General features: G+C 26.3%; 1 protein-coding gene and 1 long non-coding RNA gene across 4 annotated transcripts in view; both read left to right on the top strand.

The window, feature by feature from the left end:
* The first annotated feature begins 1200 nt into the window (after positions 1–1200).
* Positions 1201–2426, top strand: LOC136077898 (uncharacterized). 2 transcript variants are annotated; one of them, XR_010637359.1, is made up of 3 exons: positions 1201–1334; positions 1692–1787; positions 1902–2426. It is a non-coding gene; the product is annotated as an uncharacterized LOC136077898 (long non-coding RNA). The 2 variants fall into 2 exon arrangements; XR_010637358.1 differs by having other exon boundaries at positions 1692–2426.
* A 14125-nt stretch (positions 2427–16551) lies between these two features.
* The window catches only part of LOC136077897 (uncharacterized), an 11824-nt gene continuing 7193 nt past the window's right edge, over positions 16552–21182 (top strand). Inside the window, exon 1 of one of the 2 annotated variants that reach the window (XM_065792128.1) lies at positions 16552–16729. In XM_065792128.1, the coding sequence (XP_065648200.1) occupies positions 16697–16729 (33 nt within the window). In that variant the 5' untranslated portion in view covers positions 16552–16696. The remainder of the gene's footprint in view (positions 16730–21182) is intronic. The other variant, XM_065792127.1, reaches the window with a different exon arrangement.

The following is a 21182-nucleotide window of genomic DNA, read 5'->3' on the forward strand; positions in this document are numbered from 1 at the left end:
ACATTTAATGCTTTCATTGTACTTTTTATGTTTTCGTTGTACATTTTATGTTTTTATTATACATTTTAGATTTGCATTGTACATTTAGGTTTTAACATTACATATAATATTTAGAATGTTTTGTCTTAAAATTTTTGTTTTCAACGATCTTTAATAATATTGTTTGTTTTGAGACTTAACATCACGCAAATTGGCGAAGTATCACTGATTTGTAGAACTTAACATACCTGCTAAAATTAAGAGGCTAGTCTCAAACTAATTTAAATTTTAAAAGACCTTTACTTAATCTATTCTTTGTAAACAACGAACTGATAATAAATAATTGTTTTTTTTAATGGCAAACAAAATTTATCCACAACTAATTTTCATATATTTGAGTTGATATTATAAGTGTGGGAAAGTAATTTAGGTTTCCCTGAGATCATAATGAAAACACCACTTTTCTTAACTCTTTAATATTGTATTACCTCCTGACTGCTAATAAAATCTATATACATCAAGTCTTTTTACACCGCATCATAGTCATTATTTCATTATAAGGGGTCGTCATAAATTACGTCACGTTTGGGTTCTTACCGATTTTATAAAACTTGCCAAGAGTTGGCATTGAAACACTGACCTCTAGCTTCTAAGGCAATCGCGTTTTCCACTACACTACGACTCGTAGAAGTAGTAACACTAATAAGCAAATGGTTTAACTTAAACAAAATCTGATTAATAATTTGCTAATTATAAATAAATGAAAACCAAAATGAATATCTAGCAATTATTTATAATAAAATGATATAAAAACAAAATTAATAAATATCTTACTCAACAACCAATACAAAATTACAATTAACAGATAAAACAAAAAAGATTAAGAGCGTAAAAGCGGGTAGAAAAAAGACAACACATCTGAAAGCCGTTAATGACTTTTAGATTAATTGAAATTGGATAAAAACAAACTAATTTTCAAGACTTTTTACAATGAAAATTATGAGTTTTTTTTTTAGTAACAATTTCTTGGTAAACAATTAATTGTTTTCAATTTAAATAATGGTTTAATGATGTTCGATTATTTTGATAAGTATTGTAAGTATTAATTAATTCAAACTATATATAATTTTATGCTCATATTTGCTTGTATATTTAAACCAATAGACACTCAGAACATTGCGTAAGATTTAAAAAGTTAATTCAAAAGGATTACAAATATTAGAAGTTTACATTTTATGCGTTTCAGACTTAATTAAATATGTAAACTAAAACCTGATATAAACTGATTTTAAATTCAATATGATTAAACTAAATTTTCTTATATTCAGAAAGAGACGAAGAAGAAAAGGAAATAGGTATTTGTCAAAATTATAAAACCTCTTTTGACCTTTTTAATATACCGTAAAAATGGTTTTTAATATACCGTAAAAATGGTTAATTACGCAAATACTTCGCTTAAATATAAATAAATCGTCTGTTCTTAATATTCTGTAAAAAAAAATAAGCTTTCAAAAAGACGAATCAAACTATATAAAAAAAGTTCTACTTAACTAAATGAATAAACTTTTTATATTACAAGGTTACAACGTTTTATTAAAATTTCCGTAAATAGGATTCATACGTAGTTTACCATTTCCACGGTATAGTGCAAATAAACGTTGTTTTTTATCAAGTCTATTAAGTAATTTTGTATTTTTAAATTCTCTATTTAGCAAAAAAAAGTTCGAATTAAAGTGAAGTATCGTATTTTGGTTTGTAAAACTTTTTAGCCAAAGCAAGAAAACAAAAAATACCACTCTTTATAAATGGTGAAAAATCATTTTTAGATTTAATCTATAACTTTTATGTCTCTATTTAGTAACAATAAAGAAACAAACTGTTAAGTATACAAATGTATTTAAAATAATAATTTCATATTATAGTAAAAAGGTTCCCGGTGGGAAATTGGCTAGCGACCAGCTAGCGACAATTGTAACGATAAGTACAACAATTTGGGCACGAGGATCGCTAGCCAGACAAACTATCGACTAGCTACCTATAAAAGCTAGCTTTATAAACTTACCACTAGCTTGCGACAGCTCGATAAAGACAGCAATTCGGAAACGAGGGTTGCTAGCCAAATAAGCTAGCTAATAACAACTCATTAACATAAAGATAGAGATTTGGCCGCGAGGATTTTTAAAGAGATTAGCTTGATACTACTCGTAATACTAAAGACAGCGATTTGGCTACGCGGAACGTTAGCTACTAACTAGTGACCAATCAAAACTATAAAGACAACTACTTAGCTAGAAGAACCGCTAGCTACGTATGACAGGGGATTACGTTTTAATAATCATTTAAGTAAGATTACATTTACAAAAAATCTAATACAAAATATAAAAATACATTATATAAAAATACAAAATGTATAAAGCTTGTTTAAATAAAAAAATTAAAATTTCTAAGTCTGGTTTCAATAGATTATAAAAAGGATTATTCTTTAAAATTAAAGGTAAATATTTTTATTATTACTAAATAATTTTAATTATATTTAAAAATTTATAGATAATTTATAAAAAATTAATTAAAAAGGTAATAAAATACATTTTTCGAATACTACTTTTTAGCATTTTTACTTCCTTCTAACTTTCAAAAATAAATGGCAAAAAAGTTATAACAAATAAAGAACTGTTAGCAACAACCATCAGCATGACAACTTATTGTCATTGACAATAAGTTAGTATATAAAATAATTGACGGAATCACTAATCAACAAATCAATAGTATTTAATCTTTTTATTTTTCTAACACGACTATTCTTGCTTATTAAAAAAGAGTTTCACTTTCTTGATGCAAAATATCGATCTTTTGATTTTGTAAATGTTTTGCAATTAATTCAGTCATATTTGTGTCAGAGGTCGTTTCAATTAATGCAGTCATACTTGTGTCAGAGGCCGTTGGAAATAAAGAATAAACTGCATCGAATATCAAACTTTCAATTGGCCCCATAAACTTGAGCTTTATGGCTTTTCTGCCATAGTTCAATTGATACTGCAACACAGCTTATCTGTTATGCAAGTTGTAAAGCCTTTTTCAAAAAATCGTTAACATTATTTCCACCAATTTTCCTTTATCTTTCTGCAAATGAAATTTTTATCATTTGAGTTACTTATTTTACTTTTAAGTAAGTAAATTCTTCAACCAAATTAGCTGGTAAACACCAAGAGCAATATAATGAGAAACAACAACAACACAGTAACTCTAAAAATAATAAAAGTATAAGTATAAGAACATCAAAAACAATAGAACAAAAACAGTTCTAATAGTTATACTAACATCACATTATAATCAATCATTAATCGTTATAAATACTAAAAATAAAAATGTTTAAATATATATATATATATATATATATATATATATATATATATATATATATATATATATATATATATATATGTATATATTATATATATATATATTATATGATATATATAAATATATATTATGTTATATATATGTATGTATATATATATATTATATATATTATATATATATATATATATAATATATATATATATATATATATATATATATATATATATATATATATATATATATATATATATATACATATATTGTTATATATATAATATTATATACATATATATATAATATTATATACATATATATATAAATAATATATGTATATATATATAAAATATATAAAAAAATACAATATGTTTATAATAGTATGTCTATATATAACATATATATATATATATATATATATATATATATATATATATATATATATATATATATATATATATGTATATATATATTTAAATATATATATGCGGTAGTGGTGTAGTGGTAAAGCGCTCGCTTCATAAGCAAGAGGTTCCAAGTTCGATCCCCACCACGTCCCTGGTAGTACCGCGCTCAACTTGTTTCTCCGCGCAGCGGCCTTGTTCCTCAATGTTCGTGTTTCGGAGTTATAGAGTTGAGAGAGGGTTATAACCACTATTAAGTAGCCTCCTCATCTGTAGTGGCGTTCTCGGCCTTGAGGAGGTGAATATATATATATATATATATATATATATATATATATATATACATATATATATATATATATATATATATATATATATTTATGTATATACATATATATATATATATATATATATATATATATATATATATATATATATATATATATATATGTATATATATACATAAATATATATATATATGTATGTATATATATATATATATATATATATATATATATATATATATATATGTATATATATGTATGTATATATATATATATATATATATATATATATATATATATGTATGTATATATATATGTATGTATATATATATATATATATATGTATATATATATATAAACGTATACATATATATATATATATATGTATATATATATTTACAGTGGCCTATGAAGGGTTTTAAATGTTTAAAATAACCAACTTTTAAACAAAAAGGTTCCATATTTTTTTGCGTCCATATGTATGACAAAAAAATACTTCACAAAAAAAAAATCAACACATCTGAATATCAGGTTGGCGCAGTGCCATGGCAAGTTAAAGGCTCCACAAAAATTGTCATTAGTGTCCCAAAAAAAAAATTAAAAAAGTCTTTAAGTTTGCAAAAGAGCCCTCTTTTGCAAATTTAAGGAGTTTTCATAATCATGGTTAGTGCTAAGACAGGGATCATAAATCCCCGTCTTGGCACTAACGTAATATTTAAAGAACAGCATGGATTTCTTCATAGTAAACGATATTGAAATTACTTAAAAGCTCATCAAACTTACTTGAAACTCGAGATATACTAACAGAAGCAATGCATTAAGACTACGCCACTGATATCCACAGGTAAGCTTAGGTTACTTATTTATATATGAGTAGAGTCATTTTGGATTGGATTTACAATTTGAGATAATGTATTTCTCATATTTATTGATAGCAGTTGTAACTTGTTTTTGACGATACGGGTTTGTTTATTGTAAATGCGTATAGTATTTTTATGTTTAGATGAAACCCATTAGTGTTTCTTAAATAGAAGAACATTTTCTTTGCAAGCTTTTTTAATTGTAGGATTAAACCATTTAGGATTACATTATTGAAACAAAATCGAGTAGTACATTTAGGGATATATAAGTCGCTCAGTTCATTGTATTCCAAACATAAAATTTCGAAATATTCGTCAGCTGACTTGCCATAAAATAAATTAACCCAATCAACAGCATCTGTTGAAGCTAATAGATTCGACCAGTGATTTTTATCTGAACTCCCAAAAAAGGTATTTTGTTTGTTATTTTTTTGTGGGCAACCAAGGGGTGGTCCGACGTTGACTTTATCTATTCGATTTGGATCATCACAGAGGACGAGCCCAAGAATATTATATAAAAAAGTTGGCTTGAGAACTAATTACGTATAGAAACATTCATTAACGAGATCAAGAAAAATATGACTTGATCGTTTTTTGTTTTATATATGCCTCCAAAATTAGTCCAAATAATATCTTTGTGATTGAAGTCACCAACAATTAAAACGTTAGTATATTTGCTATTGTTGACTAATAACTTTGTACGCGCAATTGATTTTCATTCATGATTGATGCGTGGATGACGATAAATACAGCCAGTGAGTATTTGGTCTAAGCCAAGAATAACCTAACGCCAAACTTGTTCGCCCAATTGGTCATTATTAAATTTACATTTTAACGATTTGATATCATTCCTGATATAGATAACAACTCGTCACCTCTTAGTTCTCTATAACGTAAATATACTGAATAATTATCTAATTTAGTCAGAGAGATTGGTTTGAACCAGGTCTCTGTGACAGCAATAATATGTGGATATTCAAGCAATGCTATTCTGGCTTTGAAATCGTTCCATTTTTTGTCTAAAGAAGTTGCGTTTAAATAATAACAATTTAGTGATGATAGCAAGTAATTTAATAAATAATATTTAACTTTAGGTAATCTATTGTTCAAGTTTAAATTTAAGCACATGTTAGAATTATACGATGATTTCGATTCATTTGATTTCTCCAGAACGGATACCCCAATAGCTTTTTTTCTCATATCGTGTACCGCGATTAATATGCCTCCCAACACAATCTATTTAGTTTTATTTTAATATTTTTATTATTGCATCTTTTTTTGTAACTTTTACTATTTTAACATGATACTGCTGGTAGATTTCTGTATAACGTTCAAAATGATTTTGTATTACGTAAAAACTCAAGGTATGTTTTTTTGATAAAGATAAAAAGGATTTATATACCAGCTTATTAACATGATTTCTGGTTGTCTCATTGCAGTGGAAAGTGTCCCATACTGTCAATGCAATAAGTATTTCATCCTTTCGATTACCGAAACTTTCAAGGAAGAAACATCTAGTGCAAGGTTTCAAAATATAGATAGTGAAGAGTTAATGGAAATATTTAGCTATTTAGTTTAAAGTAGATCATATAACGCAATAATTTGTTACACTTTATGCAAGTTAAGATAAAAATTATAGAACATTCAATTACCATGAAAATTAAGTTAAAATTCTATACCTAGAAAAAATGTGGCTTTGCGGTCTATTCAAAATGGCTTGAAAATTTAAATTATGGGAATGTCAAAAGCAAAACTCAAGTTTTATTATGGCAGCTTTTCATTTAGTAATTAAATTATTTGTTTTAAACAAACCTCTCATATTTGTTTTTGGACTTGAAAATAATTTTTTAAATAATTCCAATTTTTTTGAATATAATAAAACATTAATTTTATTGTATGTATTGTAAACCGTATTCTATTCTCACTTTTTTTAATAAAAAGATGAATTTATTTACACGAATTAATCACTTTTGAAAATAGGGTTTGTTAAACCATTACCACCACATTCTTCTGCAACAATATTTGCTTGTGGTCTAGAATAAAATTTTAGTATTAATGTATAAAAAAAATTACAAATTTTTCTAAAAAAGCAGCCTTTTATGAAAAAATATCTATTTGTTTATGGTAAAGATAGTGGTTCGGCATCCCCTCTATTCTCAAGATACGCCCTGTAATAAGAAGCAAATATAAATGTGTACCCCAATGTTACACCTATATTTTGAAACAAATTATGTGCATTCAGTTAAGATTTGACAAAGTTATAACAATTTAGATAAATAAAAATCCTAATTTCACAACAGTTTCTTCAACATATCCATATATCAAAACTTTTTTATTCAAATAACTTTTTGTAAAATTGGAGGCGTAACATCCACCCCCCCTCCCCTTTCCCTTAGGTTCGCCTCTGCACATACCTTATAAAGACTTATGTTTATTGTACTTTTAAAATGTATAAGTTTATTAAAGTTTAAAAGTTTTATTTATTAGCCAACATACTTATAAATACTATGCACAACATTATATATATATATATATATATATATATATATATATATATATATATATATATATATATATATATATATATATATATATATATATATATATATATATGGCTAGTCAAATATTTGACACTTTGAGTTGGGTAATTTTTAGTTTTGAGGATCATTTTTTTTTAATTTTTTAGAAAGCACTCGTTACTTTTTAAGGATTCGTAGGCTGTAGAAGAAATTCAAAAATAATAATTATTTTATAAAAAAATTATTATTTAAGATTTTTTTGAAATTATAATAAAAAAAAATAAACTTTTTTCATTTTTAGTTTAAAAGGTCATTTTTTCTGCAATAAACTATAAAATAACAATTATTTTTTTTAAATAATTGTTATTTTTGAAATTTTTATAAAATTTTGCTTCTTTTGAGACCCAACATGACATACTTTTGAAAAACTTTTTTTTACATAATATTAGGGACCCATTAAAATTTTAGAGGTCTTGAGGAACCTCATGATAATTTCCTAGAGCATTGATATTTTTCCAGAGTATTTCTGAAATGAATAGACAACTTTTGCACATCCAGGCTAAACGAATTGTAAAAAAACTAAAATTCACTCCACCCTAATATATATATATATATATATATATATATATATATATATATATATATATATATATATATATATATATATATATATGTATATATATATACTACCCTTTGAGTCAGCGCATTACTCAATTGTAGTATTTCTATCTTTATTTATTTTATTTGATTCAGACAACAAGTAAAGACAGTCAAGACCATGTAATGTCCATAATTAAATTAATATAATTTTTGACAACTATTAAACTAAAGTTAAGCCTCAGAGCAGCATAATTCAAACAAAGGCAGCAAGTCATATATAACTGTGTTTTTATCCTTACTGAGCGTCTTTTGAATTGCTTAATACAAATATTTATTAAGAAACTTTTAATTTTTTTCTACTTATATCTGCACTTGTCAACTCAGGCTGGAGCTCGTTTTAAAAATATTGTTTCTATATCTTCTGCTAAAAAAATTGCAGAAAATATTGAAACACCAGGTTTTGTTAAAAAAAAACATGCTTTTTTGATTGTTTTAACTATCAATAAAAGAATAAACAAAGTTGTTTTTCGACACTCTCTCTCTCTCTCTATCTCTCTCTCTCTCTCTCTCTCTCTCTCTCTCTCTCTCTCTCTCTCTCTCTCTCTCTCTCTCTCTCTCTCTCTCTCTCTCTCTCTCTCTCTCTCTCTATCTCTCTCTCTCTCTCTCTCTCTCTCTCTATCTCTCTCTCTCTCTCTCTCTCTCTCTCTCTCTCTCTACAAATGTGCTTTTGATGAACAACAAATGTGTTTTTAATGTATATCAAAAACGTATTTGTTGTTTTAGCACTGTACTTCTGGTGGAGAGTTTGACATTAACTTCATGAATCTGGGTAGTTTTTATCGTTGTAAAAATACCTGATTTGAATAATAAATTCACTGCAGAGTTTTTAAACGATTTACACAATTACACAATCAGATTGGGTTTTTCCATTTTATAAAATAACACTATGCATATTAGTTCAACTGGAAACCTTTGAAAAAATGAAAATTCTAGTTAAGCAAAGATTTTTCTAATTTGTTTTATATTTGTTTCCATTAACCGTGAAATCAAATTTTTTTAGCTCAATGTCTTACTAAATCCAAAAAAAGAAATTTTTTTTTGGTTTTAGAATTTTATTAGCAGAACTATTTTTTAACAAATATTAGGATAATTTTTAAACTTACATATTTTTGCCCTGGTACTAGTTTTGCTTATAAAATAGAATAAATAAAAGTTAGACTTATTATTAGCGTTACTTATCGTGTAGTTTTTATTCGGTTCGTATATATTTTATAAAAGTTTATATATAAAGGCATTCTTCTACATAAAAATTGATTGCAAAAGAAAAAACTCAAATAACTAATATAATGTTTCACAGGTACCCTGAAGGTTACCTAAGACCTTATGTTGTATTCCATGAAATTTTTTTTTTTAATTTGAAAGTAGTCCACTTGCACATTCTATAACTGTAAAATCTTAAATCGTTTTTTGGTAGCTTTTTGAGAAAACTTGTTTAGAAGTTTTATAAATAACAATGTTTCAGTTTTAAAATAATATTTCTCCGTCAGCAATTATAGTTGTTTATTTTCTGTAGTTGCAACGATGCGATTGGTGATAGCAATATTTAATGGTTTCTGGTTGGCAAATAGTTTTTGCCTATAGAACATTGCTTAAAAAGACTTAATATATTAATAGTCGCTATAATGATAAAATAACAGTGTGTTTAACTTATAGCTTCGTTATTTTTTTTTCAGTTCTAACATGTTAGAACTAGTTACAAAATGCAGAAACTAGTACTAAATTAAAAAAAAAATAATGATACTTTGCTGATCACAAAGAGTTTTTAAAGTAATTTTTATATTCTGTTTAAAAAAAAGGTAACAATTTAACTTTAATCGTTTTTTCAGCAGGTATAAAAAACATCTTAAGCAAGGTATGTCAGATGAAATTTTTAAATTGAATAGTTACTAAATTGTTATATACCATTGGTAAGAACTCTAATACAGTATCTTAAAGGTGAAAAAATTATGAAAATTGAACAATTCAAAAAAATACAACTTGGTATCAAAAGAAAGGTGTAAGAGTGGACTACAAATTATAATAATCTTTAGCAATAGGGCGTATTCAGTGGGGTAGAGAGGGCACCAAACCACCATCTACACCGTCAAAAAGTGTAGGGAAAATCGGGTATCCCAGGACACTTAAGCAAAATACAGATTGTACACATGTACTAACAGAAAAGTGTCAAAAGACTTTTTCAAAAGTGTAAATATTTATCTATTAAATTAGAAACAAAAAAAAAATTATTGTGTAGCTTAATAATACACAATAGAAAATAGAAAATATGTCAGAAAAAAGGCATGATTCAAAATTGGAGGATAGCCATGATACATAGTTTAACCATGATTTTACCTCTTTTTTACCCGTGCGACACAAATATGATATATAATAAATTAGCTTTGGACTGTTCTTTACACATTTAAAAAAAAATCGTCTTATAAAACTGCCTCTGATATATTAGGAATGGGAATGAAAATGTTATCATTCAGAAATGTAAACATTAGGCCAAGTATATAAAAAAAAGCAATTGCTTTTACTCAACGTTTTTGGAGTAATTGTTCAGCTTTACATGAATAAAATTTTTAGGAAACTTGCTCAAGTTTTCACGTAAAGCTGTGCAATTATATCAAACAACTTTTTTTTGGATAAATATTGTAAATAAAAATGTATCTTTAATTTAAATATCCTTGATAGATATTTTGCATATGTCGTATTTTCACTCAAATAATGTTTTTGTAGTATTTAAAATCTCATAGGTTCTTTATTTTAAGCTGTACATCAAGTGTCCGGAGTTACCCGCTGTCTGGGGCTACCAAACTTTTCCCTATTATTTTAAATTAAAAGAGCTTATTTAAACAAAATTTGTAATTTTTATAAACAACTCTTGTTGTTGGCTTCAAGGCCACTGCCAAATATGAGAGATGTGTTCTTGAGTTAGGGGTGAATGTTGGTGCGATGGTTTAACATTATATCTATTATAATAAAAAATGACCCTTATAGTATAAGTATTTATTAAAATAAGTAAATCTGATTAATAATATACAAAAAACTGTATTTCACTACTTTACAACTTACACTAGTGGTATATACATTGATTTAGGGTGAGTGGCCTGTTAAAACTTAATAAAAATTTTTAATTTTCTGATATTATTGCTATTATTACTGATATTATTTAAAATGTGAGAAACTAGTATAAACTTTTTTAATCACATTGCAAGATACATCAAGTATCCATATTTTTAGTAGAGGAAGCATTTTAATCTCCTTTCCCTTAAATCTAAAAAAAAACATAAAACTAAATAATGTTTAAAAAATTGAAGTTAGTTTGTTTGACTTTTAGTGAACTATTAATAATTTAAATTTCAATAATGAGACTAAATAATAATCATTGTTCGTAAAAAGCACGACGAGAACGAAATCTAGAGTTTGAATCAAGCTGGAATCAAGCTGAATATGATTGTCAACAGAGTAGTTTTACCGAAGGTACTTCTTGATAAGATGTTTAAAATTTTTTCCTTGTTTTAGACAACCATGATCTGCTTGAAATGTTTTTTCTACGTGCAAGTCTATTAAGTTCAAAAAGAGTAGATTTAAAGAGCTTTTTATTCACCATAAAATATAAACTCAATAAAAACAAAACAGCTAAAAAAAAAGAGCCATAAATATAAATGCCATAAATGTAGTATATAATTTGCTAAACTAATTTTTTTTAATGTTTTTCACCTCCCCAAGGTGGCTATTGCAGATAAGGAGGCTTTTTTTTTTTGGTTACAACATTAAAAAACATAGAGTAAATATAAAACACTTTTATAATGCTGACTGTTATATTTAGCAAATTGTAACTAGAGATTTTAGTCCCAACAAAAAGCTTTATAATAGTAATATATTATAAAATAGTATTATTTTTTAATTAGTGTTAAAAATTGGTAACATTAAAAGTTATTAAATGACTTAACGTTGTTTTGTTATTGTTCAGTATATTGAAAGAATATTCTTTTTTATATGCAAAAATATCGATGAGTTAGTTTCAACAGTTTTACAACCTAGATCTTTTGTATCAGAGAATGTAGATGCTACGACTTGGGTAGATGGAGAGTTTATCTAAAAGTTACCTTCAATTGATTTGAAGCCAGAAGCAAATCCACATTTAAGTGCAAAAAAAAAGAGAAAAATATTCTGATGAGTATAAATGTAAAGTTTCAAGAGATTTGTATAAAAATTTCGTTGAGAACACTAATTAGGTGTTTATATTTGTAAATAGTTATCTGTCAACAATAACCTTACCACAGTGTCTAAAAAGTGTAGAATGAAATGCATATTTATCATGACGAGCTCACTAATTTAAAAGATAAATATATGAAAGTTCTAAAAAACTTTAGCAACGTGTTTTATGGATGTTTTGGAAAAACATTGAACCCAAACTTGTTTGACATTTAAAAGATTTTTAAAAAATTTCAGAGATCGCGGTACTAACATTATTCTTAAAGTTCATATAGTGGAGCAGCATGGAGAAAAGTTTATTGTTATAGAAGGAATAAAGAGTGTATATTTAAAAAAGAACGAATAAAATTTTAACTGCACTTATATGATTCTTAAATGCTTTGGATGAAAGGTTAGGGTATTGGATTGTCAATTTCAATAAAGTTTTGTAAAGCTGTTTGTGTGTATAACACACAGGGCCGTCCACAGGATTTTTGCGATAATGGAGGCCTGGACACAAAAGTACCATAAATTTTTAGCCCCTCTTGCCCTAAGGTGAGGACAGTTATTTAGCAAAATTTTCAACTTTACTATTTTATACTAAATTTAAATTCATCAACAGGCTTTAAATTTCATTTAAAAATACTGTAAATTACACAAGTTATAGTCATGCAAAATTTACAACCCCCTCGTTTTTGGGGGGAAGGGCGTTGATTAATACATTCAGTAACTTGTTTTTATCTAGTTATAACTGGATAAAAATGACAAAAACTACTTCAAACATTAATGAAATAAAAATATACCTTTGCAGTTTTGTTTGCATGATATAACTCCTTTTTATGAGTTATAAATGGCTTTGTTTGTTTTCTGAAATTGGCTTTATCACTTTTACTTAAAACTTCTTGCGGATACGTTTTATATTACAAATAATTATATTTGCAAATCTAGAGTGCATGTCTTGTTTAAATGTAACTCCGCTGATAATAAGTTGAAAGTAAAAATAAAATGGAGGGAGTAAAAATCTCATACACCTTTTTAACTCCACAGTAAAAATTTAATATGAGATTTTTACTGGAGAGTAAAAAAAAACTCGGAGTTAAAAATCTCAAATACACCGGTGCACAGTGAGTCAAAATCCATAAAAAACGGTAAAAAAAAAAAAGGCTCAAAAAAACTCAAAAAAATTATTGCTAGAAAATAGTTTATAAATTATAATGTAACTAAATACCACTTAAAGACAGCAATTATTTTTATGGTTAATTTTCAAGAATTCACCATTTCGTGTCAATCTTTTAAGATCGATACGAGTAATAGCTGTTCGAAATTTGATTTGAAGCCTTATGCTTAAGATATTTGGTAATCATTAATAACATTTTTGAAAATAAATTTAAATTTTAGATTTTCATTACTAAGATCTTTAAAAAGTATCCTGAACTGATTTTTTCATTTATTTGTTTAACCATGAGTTTAGTTTAAAAACTTAAAGATTCCACTAGATTTCATGGTAGTTTTAACTTTTTCCCATTGATAGGTATATATGAATGCAGAAAGAAAAAAAATCATATACCCAACCTGCTCCAACTTGCCCCAATTTAATATAAGACCTTTTAAATACATATATTTTTTTCTGTTTATAGTTAAAACTTATGTATTAAATAAAGAACAATAGTTCATTGCTTACATAAATCATGAAAATAATATAATTAGTTCCTATGAGAAAAATGCTCAAGCACATGGTGATAATCACAAAACCTCAAAAGCTAGAATATGCAAGACTTGACAGCATACTTCATGTTTTGAAAATTTATAATTAAAACTTGCATATATAAAATAACTAACAATAAATCATTGCTTACATTCATCGTTAAAAGAGTACAACTTTAACTTTTTTCTAAAGTTCCTGTTATTTATACGTTAGGAATTAATCATGATAATTTACTTGGAGGGTCTATACCATGAAAGTATTGACGAACCTGAAATTATATTTCTTAAGAAAACTTAAAAAAAAAAAGAAAAAGAAAATTTAAATGTAAATTCCGATCTAAATTGCGGAAACATTTCAGTAAAAGCATGTATAAACAAAGTACTCTAATACAAATATTGACGAGGCCCAAGTTAACAAGCAACGTTTTTTCACACATCTATTGCTCCACATAAAATAAATATTCATGAACTAAAAAGTATCTTTAAATAAGAAGATCTCAGAGACGGATCAAGCATTTTTTGATGTTTGAGCTAACTTGCAGACATGGAACAAACCCTAAAATATATTTTTTACAACTCTTAAATAAATTTATATTTATCGATAAATTCTAAATTTCATACAATAATCCCTTAGTGTTCAAAAATTATGACTATACAATGTTTGAACTCTCTCAATTTGAAGGGGTTACAATTTTTATAAGTTTACAGTTTTTAAACGCTAAGAATTTATTGTACGAAGTTTAGAATTTATTGATAAATATAAATTTATTTAAGAGTAGTAAAAAAACAATTTATCAATTGTTGCTTTCTTGTTTGGGGCAGTTGTGGCCAAAACTTTAGAGCTTTTTGTTCCCAGACTTCAATCATCGCAATACTTTGTAAAACATCCTTTTTTGACATATATATAAACATATAAATTTTTGGAATTTGTTCCGTCACTAACATCAAAAAACGCAAGATCCGCGGTCGCCTCTTGTACACATTACTGTAGACTCATACATTTCTAATATCAAAAGGAAACGGAAAAGTTGATAAGAAATGAATATAAACTTTTTAAACCAGAAATGAATAGACTAGGTAAACTTGATCTAAGAATCACATTTAATTTTAAACTAGGTTTAACCATTTTTGATGGTAAAGTAGCAAATGTCCTCATTAACACTTTGTCCTCCCAATCGTGTAATGTTTGTGAAGCTAAGCCCAGTGATATTTGTAACCCAGCATTAATCAGGTCAAAACTAATCAATGAAAAAGCTTTATCTATAGGCCTTACTACTTTACATTGCTGACTCCGATCTATGAATATATTTTACTATACTTTTTTTAGGGCACAAATTAGACATTAAAAAATACTTTGCCAAATCCCCAGCTGATAAAGCATCAGTAAAAAAAAATAAAAAAATAAAATATTGAACGGAGATTTAGAGAGGAGCTAAGTCTTATAGTTGGTATTCCCAAACAGGGTTTTGGCAACACTAATGATGGGAACATTGCTTAAAGGGCATTTGAAAATACTGAGACTTTTGCTGATATAATGAGAGTAGAAATAGAGGTATTTATTAGATTAAAAACAATCCTAAAATCAATGAGTTCCTGTGATGAGTTGAAATCTGAAAGTTTTGGCCAAAATTGCAATGAAACTATTGCCCTGATATTGAAAAACTAATACTGGTATGTCATACTGTTTATACACTCTTGGAATATGGAGTGCATGCATCTGAGGCATTAGAACTGCCAACTGGTTACTACTGTGAGAGCCACTAGAGGCTCTGAATAAGGAAATTCATAAATCTATCTTGAGCAATACAACCAAGATATTTATAAAAAATGTTATGATAACTAGTACCAATACCTCTTGATTAGAAGTGATCCTGTAATATCAAACATTTGTTTTAAAAAATACAAAAAAAAACAATTTTCCTTTGAAGTTTTAGCTTTGTTAATGCCTTTATAACGAAATTTATTTATTAATTATAAGTTTTTATTTTCTTATTTTGTTTAAAGAATAGTTATATAAGATACTACGGTATTTTAGTTTTTGAATCTAATTTTTTTTTTAATTAGTAAATGTGCGCGTTTTGGTTTGAGGAATATAAATTTTTTACGCGCTGTAGGTAAAATTTATATTAAAAATATGTAGTATTTTATTAAATGGTATTTTGGATCCAGGAATCCAATTCTTTTATTTAAATCATACTAAACGCACGTAAATGACATTTACACGCGTTAACGCGCGTGATACTCGTCGTAGTTCGCGTAAAATTTATTTTTAATAGCAAATTTAAATTTTTTTGACTTAAAATACGGTAGTATTGATTTATCACATGCTTTTATATGATAGTTTTAATGTGTGTATAGTGATTTTTTGTATGTATAGTGATTTTTGTCATTTTTTCACCTTTTCACCTGGCTCACTTTGCGGTGCTTACTAAGAAACGCCGAGTTGCTTATTTTTCATCGTGATTTTTTTGAAACCAGTGTAAACAAATTACATTTAACGATTTTAAGGAGTTAAAGGATTTGGAGTTAAAAAGTTACAAATCCGCGTTGATAAAGTTTTATTAAGTTTGTCTGATAAATTTTGTTATTAGTAACTATTTAATTAAAATGTATAATGAAAGCAAAACTAAGTAAATACTATTAGTATTACTAAGTGATTCTTTGAACATTTGAAGGTTTTAGTAAAAAAAGATCAAAATAATTTTGTCCATCATGTCTAACATCCTGCACACTGTGCGTTGGATCACAATATAATGATCAATATTCTATTCAATATAGTAAAACAGGTTGTTATTAATTTTAACATTTTTCAAATGTTTTGTTAAATTTAATTTTATATTCAATGGTAGTTAGCTAAGTAAGTTTAGTAAGCTTTAAAGTTCAAGGTCATCTTTGACTTTATCTTTAAATTCTTCTTTGAACTTGTTTAGCGCGCCACTTTAATATGCTTTAAGTGGATCACTATTCCTAGCTATGCAATTTATTTGTATATTTTTTGACTATTACTATTTATGTTTTTAAAAAGTAGAATTTTAGCTCTATTTTTTAAACTTTTTTTTTAATAAATCATTTTTTAAATTAAGTTTCATGCTAAACAAAACTAGAATACTTAAAACAATACGGGATAACAATTTAAAAAAAAGTAAGTATTAAATTCTTATCTCAATGCCTAAATATTTTTTTTAATGAAAAGAATTTTTTTTTTTTAATGAAATTGGTAATTTTTAAATTCAAGAAACCTTTATAGTTCGCTCTCATACTACTGCCAAATATGAAATTTTTTAGTTAAGGTTAACACAGCCTATTATAAAAGTGACTTTTTTCTTATTTTCTTCAATAAAATGAGTTAATCTAGTATAAAAAAGTCTATATTTTACTACTTTGCAACGTATAAAAGTGGCATATAGGGTGATGGGAGTCTGACTCTCCTCAAATCTAAAAAAATTTAAAAAGATGAGTTTTTAAATGATTTCAAAAAAGTTTTGAAATTTATATTAATTTAAATTAACAAAATTAGTATGAAAACTGTTTTTATCACTTTGCAAGATGCATCTAAGTTTCCATTTTCTTATTGAAAGAAGCATTAGGTTCTCCCCTTTCTCCTTTACTCCTTTAACCAAAATTAAATTAAAAAATAAAATACTAAAAATGTTTTGAAATAAAATTATTATTAATTTCTTTTCACTTTTAGTAAATAATCCAACTTTTTAGTTCCGATAATGAAACTAAAAAATAAAAATTTTCAATGATAGACATCATGAAAATTATGTTCTCATGACATCTATTATTTTTTTTAATAAACAGCCAGAGCCGTTTTATAACAGTATAAAGAAAGATTATGACAGCATAAAAACTTTCATATAATGATAAAAAAATAAAAGCAAATATCGAGATAGTAAAATACTGAAAATAATAACTAAAAGCAACTTATCTTTTCTAGTGCATGTTGTTCAGAAAAGTCATGTAATGTTTGTAAATTTAAAAAAAACCTTTTCAAATAAAAAATACCAAAAGTGGCAGTCAGAATAGGGTATGTGCTGGTCAAATTAATTGAATTAAATTTGTTAGTTTCATAGAAAATATATAATCTTAATGAATAGAAAAAGGTGAGAAAAATCTTATTGTAGTTATTTGAATAAATTTATAAAATAATTTGTTTTAGCTTATATATAACTCTTGTCCATTAGAAATTAGCTAAAATTAAAAGCTCTTAGATCTTAAAACTCCAGAATTTTCCTAAGATATTTAGGTAGATTGATATTGATCTATATGAAAAGTTGGTGCTCAAATTGTGAAAAAACTGATTTGTTTATTATGTCTTGTTTATTGTGTATTGTGACATTTTAATTGGATTAACATCCAAGCAAGATTGAAGTTGCATTCAACAACAATAGTTTAAAACTCAACATCGCAATTGTTAACTTAAAGTAGTTATTTTATTAAATTTAATATTCTTTATAATAGATTTATTGCTTCAATGAACAAAAGTCTATTATCAAAAGTTCAACTTTTTCAACACTTGTTTTTTACGTGCCTGTTAAACCAAAAATGAAACTGATTCTTATAAAGAATGACAAAAATGTTCTAAATGTTATTCAACTGTTCTTCTTTTTCCATCAAAAGTTCTGCTTTGAAATGACTTCAATCATTTACCCATGCACTTGTGGTTTTGCAAAGATTATTGTTTTTGAATATATATCTATTCAAGAAACTTGAAACAATTATTAAATTTGAGTCTTATTCGTTAAATAATCAGAATAGATACAAAAAAGCCATTAGTGATAGCTTAAAGCTATTTGCTGTCATTTATGATTATTTCCATAAGAAAAAAGTAAAACAAAAAAATAAAAATAAAACTAATTGATGTCACTTACGATCATTTCCATAAGAAAAAAGTAAAACAAAAAAATTCAAAATCTATAAAAACAACATAGGATGGTAGCAAAACCCCTACTAAAGTTTTTCTTGTTCAACTTTTGGTTAAAGCTATTTAAAATTATAGGATATAATAGGATCCAAATGTAGGATTAATTTAACCACATGATCATGAACTTCATAACCAGGACTTTTATTTGATTTTGCTAATTTGGTGTCTGCAGGGGTTTTGAAACTTGATATATATTAAAAATCAATTTATATAGTTTCATATATGGATCCTTATTATTTAGTTATATGATATTGTTTATTCGTTCATACAATTCTTGAGAAATTCTTATATCTTTATGCATCTGTAACAGCCAGTTATTAAATATATCCTCAAGTTAAGGTTGATGTTTTTGTGCTATTGAAGAAATATTTTCGTTATAAATAATATAATATCTTACTTATATTGTAGATGTTTGTTCTTGATTTGGCTTCTTATTATATTGCTTAACTATCTATAATTTTATTTGCCAGAACATAGTTTAAAAATACACAAATAAAAAAATTACACAAAATATCTAAATAAACTAAATGACTCAAATTTGGCAAAATTTTTGTGTGTTTTAACTAAACAAATTACTTTACCTCTAAAAGTGCTATGTTGGCACTTATAAACCTATAAGTTTCAGATTGGCACTATATTTTTCAATTGTTATTCAGAAGATTAATTTTTTTTATTACTATTCTGATTATTTACTCCCAAAAAGGCTGCCACTATTAAGCTGGGAGTTACTAGAAAAAAAAAAGAATAGGTATATAGAGCAAGGAAACAGTTGACAGAAGACTTGTAGGTTGAATGATTCAGGAAAGCATGAAGATGGGAGAGAGTTCAAAAGGTTTGGAACAAGAGGGAAAAAAGACCAATAAAAGTTTTTAGAGCCTGTAGAGACAGATACAGTAAATGAATGAGACTTAGCTGAATGATGAGTCAAGAGATAATAAGTTTTAGTTGATGGAACTAGAGGTGATAGCTCCTTTGAGCAGCAACCATGATAGTATTTGTAGAAAATGAAAGAGATTCAACTTTACGATGATGGGAAAGCCTAGCATATAGAGCTGATCCAACTACATTCACAATGCCTTTTTGGACCTTGTTTAGAAGAGAAAGAGCATTATTAGAAGAACCAGCCCAAATTTGACAACAGTATTCCATACAGAAGCATATAAGAGATTTGTAGAAGTAGGGAATGGAATCAGGAGTAAGAAAATGGTGAGCATGATAAAGAGAAGCAAGCTTAGCAGATACTAATTTTGCAATCAATTGTATATATGGTTTCCATGAAAGGTCAATAGTGAACAATCCAAGAAGAGGTAAAGAAGAGGACTCAGTGAAAGGGTAGCTAATGATTAATATGGGAATGTTGACAGTATTGTGATAGTTGTTTGCAGTAAATAACTGAGTTTTGTTGGAGTTAAAATTTTAAGCCACTGCAAGCCCTAATCTGTTACAGAAGTGAGATCAGATTCAAGATCAGCTGCCTGTTCTAAGCGATCGAAAAGAGAAGACTTTTTGTCAAGACAGAAGTATAAAGTTGAGTCATCAACAAAATAGTGATAGTGATTAGATTAAATTAACTTTTAACTGAATTGGTTGAACTTTCAACTAAATTGTTTGAACTTTTAACCGAATTGATTGAACTTTTAACTGAATTGTTTGAACATAGCATTTCCAAAGAGAAAAGTAATAAAATGAAGGATACTGTTATCTAATCTTCTAGTGTAAAATAATTTAAAATTTAAAATAAAAAAAGATAATGATGATACTTCTCCTTACTTACACTCCCCTACTTCATTCTTTTCATTTACTTTTGATTTCCTATATTAGATTAAGTTTCATCAATTAATTTAATCTTAACTTAATCACTGTTCAAAAAATATTGCAGCAGTTGTTTTAAAATAAAAAAGGAACTGCAAAAATTGGGACTTCTGGTGTATATTTATAATATGTTTACTTATTACTTGTTTTTATTTTGTAAAGGTGGTCTTATGTTTTAAGTCTGTTTAAATCGTTTTTTAAAAATTTATCAGAAAATAAATTATCAATGAGCTGAAGAAAACAATCAACTATTTTTGAAAATAAGTAATATTGTATACTTAAAATAAAACTTAAAATTTAAATAAAATTTGTGCATTAACTTAATTTGATTATTAAAAATTTTAACATTTATAATTTTAATACAAATACTAAACTTTCTCGGACAAATAATTTTCTGCTAAACTTATGTAAAAAAGGTAAAATCCTATGCCTTTGTAGTTTCAATATAAATTTTTCAATATACCTTAAAAATTAATTTAATATGCATTTAATGAATATTC

Source organism: Hydra vulgaris, chromosome 03 (genome assembly GCF_038396675.1).
Source record: "Hydra vulgaris chromosome 03, alternate assembly HydraT2T_AEP".
Lineage (NCBI taxonomy): Eukaryota > Metazoa > Cnidaria > Hydrozoa > Anthoathecata > Hydridae > Hydra > Hydra vulgaris.